Below are 9,354 nucleotides of genomic sequence, written 5' to 3' on the forward strand. Positions count from 1 at the left end.
TTTCTGATCAATTTTAGTTATCTCATCAATTCAACCTTCTGAGTCAACTTGTTCTTCGTCTCGAAATTTTTAAATCTCCGTTTCATGTAAGGAGGGAAGGGAAAGGATCAAGGCTGGTGGTGGTAGTAGTGGGTAGGGAGGAGGAAGAAGGGGAAGGGTGGAGGGTGGTGTGCGGAGAAAGAAGAACGAAGTAAAATGGTTGCATCAATGGCGGAGGAGCGGCAGTAATGGAGTTAATACGGTGGTGATATGGTTTCTTTAGAAAAAGGGGTTTTTATTTAAATAAAAAAGAAGAAAAAATATAATTTCAGATCCATTCACGCGCTTAAGAGTGGTGAAATACATATTTTTTTGCCATGTCAGCTATTGTGTTTAATAGGCACAAGTAAGACAGAGTTTGAGTGTTCAATAGGTACTGACTTTAGTTAAAGTGTCAAAATGAAAACTGGAGCCAAGTTTAAGGGGCTGCATAGGTATTTGGCCCATAAATTAATTATACTACTAAACATTCTTCCATATTCCTTATAGCCCTTTCTAGTATAAATAAGTTCCCAACTTTTGGCACATTCCAAACTGAGATCATCCTCAAAAGCTTGTTTTGTCAGTACCACTTTTGAGAATATTTAGTGGTTATATTTAGTAAACCACTTCTCATTCCCCCTCCCTACTTTCAATTTTTTTTAAAAACACAAAATGGAGTCTGTGGGAACTTTTTTTGATGAAGAATGTCAATCTTTGAGCAGAATGTTCTTTACTGAAAATTCAGATTTCTTGTTTCAATTGCAATGTGATCATCCTTCAGCCTTAACTTGGCATGATCAAGAAGCTAACAAGAATGTGACTGACAATACAAACATTGAAGGGAGTTTTTACTCTTCTCCTTCTCATACTTTTAACAGTAACATAGAGTATTTTTCTCAAGAAAATAGCAATGACAGCAGAGGAAGTGATGGTATGTTTTTTCTCAACAATACAAGTCATGAGTATCTGCAACATTATAATGGTGTTACTAACCTCCTTCAAGTAACAAACAACCACCCTGATGAGTCCACTGATTTTTACATGATGGGCCACAAAAATCTTGAAAATTCATCGGTTAATCCAGCGTTTCAAGACGACGATTTCATGAAAGAAATGGTCAGCCTGAAAGATGACATAGGCAAGGAAATGCTGCTAAAGAGGAAGTTGCATGAAGTAGAACTTCAATCAGTAGCAGAGGATCAGAAATTGGAGGAAACTAAAAATCCCAAGAAATCAAAGGTGTCAAGAGAGGTGAGTTAATTTAAAAAGTTTAACTACAGAAATTGATTGTCTTTGTGGTAGAATCTTGAACTCAAGATAAGCATTTTCTAATAGGGTTAATTATTTACTCAATGCAGGGACCAAAAAATAAGAAGAGTGCCCAGCCAAAAGTAAAAAAGAACCACAAAAACATCCAAATTAACAATGAAGAAGTAGGAGATCAGCAAGAGACTAATAATGCAGCAAATTGTAAGAGTGGACAGAGCATAAGTAGTTGTAGCTCTGAGGAAGATTCCAATGCTTCTCAGGAATTAAACACAAATTCTGACACTAAAAGCAACTTTAATAGTAAAACAAGGGCCAGCAGAGGGACTGCAACAGATCCCCAGAGCCTTTATGCAAGGGTAAGAAACATCAGCTTTTTATTCAATTACTGTTTCTTCATTCTGTTCAGCATCCAAATATACTCTTTGATCTCAAAGCTCAACTTAAACACACTCCTAGTTTAGATTTTTATACAGTCATGTAACGTGAAAGATAACTATGATTACTGTCTATAAAAAGTGAAACTTGGAAATTAAGGCAAGTTACCTGCTACAACAATAACAACAACCCGGTTTAATTCCACAAGTGGGGTATTGGGAGGTTAGTATGTACACAGACCTTACTCCTACCTATGAAGGTAGAGAGACTGTTTTCGAAAGACCCCCGGCTCAAGAAACAAGTTACCTGCTACGACAAGTGAAAAGCACTGCTAATAACTGTCCATGTACATAAGTTAAATCCTAAAACTAAAAGAGCAGCCGGGTGCACAAGGCATCCCGCGTTCACGCAGGGTCTGGGGAAGTACCGCACCACAGGGGATGTAGTGTGATGTAGATAGCTTATCCTAATGCAAGCATTAGTAACTTCTTCCACGGCTCGAACCCTTGACCTTCAAGTTTAATCCTAAAACTAATATTTTTATTTACAAACTGCAGAGAAGAAGAGAGAAAATCAATGAAAGATTGAAGATCCTGCAGAATCTTGTCCCCAATGGCACAAAGGTAAACAATGCTTTTAATTATCGTATTACATCCCCTCGAAATAGTGTGTATAGAGAGCATTCTACTGTTTCCTAAAGGTGTTGAAGATAATCAAGAATAGTCCTTTGATTCAGTTCTTTAATTGGTGTAACTCAGGTTGACATAAGCACAATGCTTGAAGAAGCCGTCCAATATGTGAAGTTTCTGCAGCTACAAATTAAGGTATAAAAACCAAAGTTTCCCATTTTTTGCTTTCTTTATTATTTGATTAGATTGAAATCAGAAGGAATCTTAATAACTAAATACTTCCCACTTACTGCAGTTACTGAGCTCGGATGATATGTGGATGTATGCTCCAATTGCTTACAATGGAATGGAGATGGACCTCTCTCATACCTAGTTTATGAATTTGGAAGCAACAATATGCCATTTTCTTTTAATTATTTACCTACAAGACATTAAGAAACCAATATGCTGACTATATGTAAAAACGCATTTTTTTTAAAATCTTGATCATGAATAATTCTCATGTTTCATATTAGACATGTATAGCCTATCAATTGCAATTATTAACTAATAATGATCATCTACCAGCTATTAGAGTATTATAATGAGAGTTACTTTAATTTAACTAACTTAAGCTAAATATCATAGTATAAAGCTACACAAGTTAAACGCATAAAAAAGGATATACTGCTATTTTAGATTAAATAAAATTGAATCAAAGCCAGTGAAAAATTCAGGAATTGGAATAAGTGCACTATGTTCTTTACATGCTTATTTTTATTTCTTTTATCACACACACACGGTCCAAATTAGACTTTGAACCCACTATGTGTTTTTTTTTTTTTTTAAATTTTACGCCTTAGGTGGCGCCTTCCTTTTATATAATCCCAACAAAAAGAGCACATAACATAAAGGGGACATTTCACCTGACCTCTATTAATTACATCCAAAAGACCATCCTTATAACCGTTAATAGAACAAATACAAAGATAGAGTAGCTTTCTTACCAATATACAAAAAGTACATATCAAATGTACGTAAGAAAGTCTACCTATGTATGAAAGGAACTCTCAGAAAGTGCTATACACAAAATGACATAGGTTCAGTAATAAATTTCCTTCTTCCCTTGTGTCTAAATGTAGCCATTTGTATCTTATCCATCATATATGGGCATGTAGCTTGATTGGGAAGATCCTTCCAATTATAAAATATAGAATTCCCATGAATGATGCTCCATTTAGCCAATGCATCTACTACTTGGTTAGCTTCACGATAGCAATGTTGGATGGAAAACTCGCAAGATTGCAAGAGTTGTAGAATATCCTTAATTGCGTCCTGCATTGGATCGTACATGCCTTTTAACATATTAACCAAGATGCCTCAAAAATGGATAACAATTGAATTTATATGTAATTTTAAGGATATGTGGATTAATTCAATACGAGTGATCAATTAATGACATTAGATTAAGCAAATGAAAGACGTAATAAATGACCAAACCGATGATAAGGGTGATTCCGGGCTCGGTAGATGGCTCGACGAAGAACTTTCCCTCGATTCCAAGCTTGTACTTATGAAGAACTTAAGAACAAGAATAAGAACTTTGAACAACAAAGAGAATTGAAATAAATTACCTTGATATACATGTTACAATGTGTGTCATAAATAATAAGCTTCCCCCTTTATATAGTAGGGGAGTTTTACCCTACGTACAATTCTAAGAAAGGTAAAAATCTTATGTTTCACTAATTACTGATTTTCTGCCGAAACGGGCTAAGATTCACGCCGTGATATCCGGTTGGTCACGGACATCACGGCCATTTGCTAGTCATGTGCAGCTGTTGGGTAATGCTCTCCGAAGTCTTGACCCTCGAACCGGACCCGGAGGACACGACCCCGATACCCTCGAGGGCAGATATTTTGCCCAAGCCCCGATACGAGGGGCTCCTCGCTTTGACTCTAATTCATTACGGTCATGTTCCTTCTCTGTTTGTCTTACCAGGAAATAGAGGTATTCAGTGGGCCCGATTTTACCCGTATACAGATAGTCCCCTAGCTTCTCAGAGAGTAGGCTTGCCGACATGATGGGAAATGACAGATGACTCTGGTTCCTTCCTTCGTACGTTATGATGAGGGAGATGAAACGTCCCATCAATCATGTCATTCTGAATTCGGACACGTGTCGCTCACCGGCAGGTCACCTCCGAATATGAAGCGTCGGCTGTTTCCCTATAAAAGCTCCTCATTTTGTCTTTTTTCTACTTTTCGACCAAATCACTACCTTTGAACTTTCCAGCTATCATCAAACGTTCTTCATATCTTCATCCTTGTTCTTCAATTTCCATAGCAATCTCCTGATTTCTGTCTAAATTTTCTTCAAATCTTCATACTCTATTCTTTATCTTCAAAACCCGTTTTTCCAAAACTTTGCGTTCTTTTCTCAAACATTCAAACACTCTCTCAGATGACAATGGCCAAAACATCGAAAATCGTGCCTCAACAAGTTGGCTCTTCATCTTCTCAACCAACTGCTGGTACTGAAGCGGTTGCCCCTGAGGTGATTGCCCTCGAAAATGGTTTCCCCCATTGTGGCCGCTAACGAACCGGCCGCCGAGCTTCCCTTGTCGGCATTCATTCTTGGGGGCTGCTCAATTGCAGATGACTTTAAAGTCGAGAAGCCCTCGCGCAAACAGGACCGGGGTGAAGGAGTCTCGAGGTACATATGTTTTGTGACTGAAGATGTTCTTCCCATAGTTCGTAAGGATTGCAACTGGGAAGGAAAGAACATAGTAGTCCCCGAGCCCGAGGACGCCGTCACCACCCACGTGGAGAGGTACTTAAGTGTTTAGACTTATCCCTTCACACTGGACCCGGTAAACCCGATCGTTCTAGATTTTTGCAAGAGAAACTAGGTGTGCCTCAGGTAGATCCACCCATCGTTGTAGAGGATTGTGACCCTCCTCCGCTACTTCGTGAACAAGTCCGAATCTCATTGGTTCACGATCGACCATCTGCTTCGATTATACAGTGCAACTCCCTCTTTCAACATCAAAAATTCTTCTTTTTCCATTTCTATCTTCTCATTCATGCTTGTGGCTATGCAGCTGTCGTCTGGGTTCCGAATGCGGTCCCCCGGTTAAAGGATTGGATCGAGGGCATATGTACTTAGATATCGTACTTCAAGCACACATGGCACGAACTCTCGAAGGGTTGATGGGAGGCCCGTTCTCATGGTAAGGTCTCTTTTCTAGTAGCCAACACTATGTCTTCACCTTTTACTATACTAACTCCTCTTCCATCTTTGTTATTGCAGGTTTAACGATCTGACCGGTCGTTTTGACAATTAGCGTCATGTTCGGCGGCTTAAGGTCTCAAGTAGTTGTGTATTATGTGTTATGAATTGCGTGTGTGGTCGAGTTCGATTTTCGGATGATTTGGGGTCAATTTGGAAGAAGGATTCTTGCTTTAGAAGCTTAAGCGGTAAGAGTTAACGGGAGATTTACCTTTTGTGTAGACGACTCCTAAATATGATTTTGATGATTCCAATAGGTCCCTATGGTGATTTTGGACTTAGGCGTGTATCCAGATTTGGATTTGGAGGTCCGTAGAGTAATTTGAAGCATTTCAGCGAAAATTGGAAAGTTGAAGTTTTAGAAGGTTGAGAGGTTTAACCGGGAGTTGACTTTGTTGATATCGGGCTCGGATTCCAATTTTGGGAGTTGGATTAGCTCCGTTATGTCATTTGAAACTTGTATGCAATATTTGACGTCATTCCGGGTTGATTTGGTATGTTTCAGCACGAGTTTTAGAAGTTGGAAGATTTGGAATTTCATAAGTTCGATTCGAGGTGCGATTCGTAATTTTGATGTTGTTTGATGTGATTTGAGGCCTCGACAAAGTTCGTATTGTGTTTTAGGATGTGTTGGTATATTTGGTTGAGGTCCTGAGGGTCTCGGGTGGATTTCGGATGGATAACGGATCAGATTTTTGGACTTAAGAAATGCTTAGGGGTTCTGGACTGGTGTCCTCGCACCTGCGATGGATTTGTTCGCAGGTGCGTGACCACATAGGCGAGGCAGTGATCGCAGAAGAGAAAGGGGAAGGACTGGGCAGTGGTCGCAGGTGCGAAGTATTTTCCGCACTTGCATGACCGCGGACGCGGAGATGAAGACGCAGAAGCGGAAGCTGGCAGCCGTGTGTGTGCTCGCAGAAGCGAGAATCCTTGCGCACCTATGCCATCACAGGTGCGGTGCCTGGGCTCGCAGAAGCGAAGGCAGTGCAAGAGAGTGATCATCCGCATAAGCAACATTTTATTCGCAAAAGCGAACGTCGCAAAAGTGACCTATTGCCCGCAAATGCGGAAAGTGCTGGGCAGAGAGGTTATATTCGAGGGTTTTCCATTCTTTTTCCATATTTTGAGTTGTAGACCTCGGTTTTGGGGATGTTTTGTGGGTTTTTCAAGTAATTCATCAGGGTAAGTGTTCTTTACCCGAATCTTATTATATTTCATGAATCCATTGTTATCTTCATCATTTAGATAGTGAATTAAGTTGGAATTTGGGAAAATTTGTAAATATCTTTCAAAATTTGAAATGATGATTTGAAGGACGAATTGATGTTAGAAATTGATAATTTTGGTATGGTTGAACTCGTATCGGAATTGGTGTTTGGATTTTATGAATTTTATCGGATTCCGAGGTACGAGCCTGGAAGTTGACTTTTTAGTTCTTTTAAAGATTGAAGCTTTATTATCTGGAATTATTTCCTATGAGTTTTATTTATAATTTGAAGTTATTTTGGCTAGATTTGAGCCGTCCGGAGGTTGTTTCACTCGAGGAGGTCATTTTAGAGGAACAGTCTAGCTTCTTTGAGGTAAGTATCTTGCCTAACATTGTGTGGAAAAACTACCCCTTAGGATTTGAGTCACTTGTACTAATTGTGTCATGTGGAGGCCGTGTACATGAGATAACGAGTATGTGCTCGGGCTTATTTGTAGAATTTGACCGTTTAGGGCTATTGGGTTCTTATGTTCATTAGATATGAAGTTGTTCGTCATGTTAAATCCCCCATTTACTAAATTCACCCTTACGTGTCTTAATTGGAATTAATTGCTTCATGTTCTACCCTTATTGTCGATTAAACTCTTATGTGCCTTAACTGAAGTTGTTGCCTCTTTTACTGTCATGCTATCCTTCCCGTAATTTTTTAACCTTAATTGAAATCATTATTATCTCTTCCGTAATTGCTTGGCCTTAATTGAAGTTTGTTATCCCTTTCATTGTTGGCGTATTCTTATTTGGGTTCATTGATGCATGCTATATCTCTTGTTGTCGAATTGTACTTTTGTGGAATCATTATTATACATTACCTCTCCCTTTTTGAACTATTCTTGTTGAGACTATTATTTCCCCTGATGTGTCTTTCTTTGTGAGTTTGTTCTTCCGTTTCTTTGTGTTCTGAAGTTCTTGTGTTGATTTACTTGCCGTATTCTCGTGTTATTGTTGTTGTTGCTGTTGTATTCAGTGTTGTTGAGTCGAGGGCTATGCGTTATTGTGATATTGAAACTATTTGAGGAAATGTTATGGCATATGGGCACCTATTGTGAAAGTCATTTATTTGAGTTGTTATGTTTTGGCACACGTGTTATTGTTGAGAGAATTGTTATGCTGTTTACACAAGGTTTCTGCCATGTTGTTGTTATGATGTTTGCATGAGGTTTCTGTCGTGCTATTATTGTTGTTGATACGTATGCGATGGTATAAGGTCTGGGTGTTGAAACGCATGCGGTGAGATAAGGTGGTCTTAAAACGCATGGCTAGTAGGGGAACTACTAGAAGTCATGCGGTGTGATAAGATGGGCTAAAACGCAGGGTGCTATTTCGGGAAAATTAATTTTCAAAAAATTAAATGTAAAGGCTCCCGCGATGATATAAGGAAAGTTTGTGATTCATTTTATGATTTGAGACTACGATGCGGTACCTCGGTAAGGCTCTTGTTGTCATTTCCCCATTCTTTTGTACTTGTCTTTGATTGTTGCCTCTTTAGCATACAATTAATTGTCTTCCTTCGTGTTGCACTATTTGCTTAGTTCTATGTATCTAATCTTGTCGTGCTAGTCATTGCTTCAACTTCATTGCTGCTTTTATTACGTTGTACATTTCGTGGTGATTGTTTCTTCTGTACCATTCATTGTCGCTACTCTTATTTGTTGACTTGAATTGTGGTAGAACACTTGCACAAGCATACACGTAATCAAATAGCCCATATCGGTTTTAGAAGATGAATCTTGACGTTATTGACTATTATACGTACTCTTGTCTACTTGCCTTCTGTGTGAGAATTGTTCTATTGCCGCGAGAGCCGTCTGTGAGGTTATGAGTTGTAATGTGGGCACAAGATGCCAAGTGATTAGGGTTCATGAATTGGGACCGTGAGCTGTGTTTATGAGGTTCGGTACCTCGTGGAAATACTTGAACAGATCCGGTGTAAAAGCGGTTGTTCTTACTGAGTTTTTGCTGGTTTTACTTTAATTGGTTTCACCGGACATAGACTGTGTTTAGCTTACTCTACAATATTACTACCTGACTGCTTTCTGTTAAATATTATTGTTACTAGTGTACCATTGCAAGTATTGTTTTGTATTCCATATCCTGCTTAGCTTTATATTAGTATTGTTTCTCTGTTAGTTCACCTTCATACTTGTTCAGTTTATTTAGTCCGGCAGGTGTCTTAACTGTACCTTGTCACTACTCCGCTGAGGTTAGTCTTGATACTTACAGGGTATCGCTGTGGTGTATTCATACTACATTTTTGCACATTTTTGTGCAGATCCAGGTGCCTCGGTTATTGTGGATTATTAGCTGAGTGGTCAAACATTGTTGTGAAGACTCAAGGTAAACTTGTCGTCGCGTTCGAGGGCCTCGGAGTCACCTTCTGATATTTTACTTGTACTGTTAAATTCTATTTTGAACAGTTGTATTTCGGGATTTTCTAGCAAACTCAGTAGAGCTTATGACTTGTACTGTCGGATTTGGGATTGTAAGTTGTGTAATAAGATTTCTATTTCATATTTATCAGTGGA

General features: G+C 38.9%; 1 protein-coding gene across 1 annotated transcript; it reads left to right on the forward strand.

The window, feature by feature from the left end:
• The first annotated feature begins 225 nt into the window (after positions 1-225).
• On the forward strand, positions 226-2,753 carry LOC107773157 (uncharacterized). The gene is made up of 5 exons (XM_016592608.2): positions 226-1,272; positions 1,380-1,646; positions 2,223-2,288; positions 2,424-2,489; positions 2,590-2,753. The coding sequence occupies exons 1-5, from the start codon at positions 694-696 to the stop codon at positions 2,665-2,667; spliced, it is 1,056 nt and encodes a 351-aa protein (XP_016448094.1). The 5' UTR covers positions 226-693; the 3' UTR covers positions 2,668-2,753.
• The last annotated feature ends 6,601 nt before the right edge of the window (positions 2,754-9,354 follow it).

The sequence above is a fragment of the Nicotiana tabacum genome, chromosome 15, assembly GCF_000715075.1.
Source record: "Nicotiana tabacum cultivar K326 chromosome 15, ASM71507v2, whole genome shotgun sequence".
Taxonomy (NCBI): domain Eukaryota; kingdom Viridiplantae; phylum Streptophyta; class Magnoliopsida; order Solanales; family Solanaceae; genus Nicotiana; species Nicotiana tabacum.

Bases quoted from the DNA above. Each gene is read 5' to 3' on its own strand.
- LOC107773157 (XM_016592608.2), top strand. From the start codon at position 694: ATGGAGTCTGTGGGAACTTTTTTTGATGAAGAATGTCAATCTTTGAGC. The intron at 1,273-1,379 runs GTGAGTTAATTT...TACTCAATGCAG, and splicing joins AATCAAAGGTGTCAAGAGAG to GGACCAAAAAATAAGAAGAG. The intron at 1,647-2,222 runs GTAAGAAACATC...TACAAACTGCAG, and splicing joins CCCAGAGCCTTTATGCAAGG to AGAAGAAGAGAGAAAATCAA.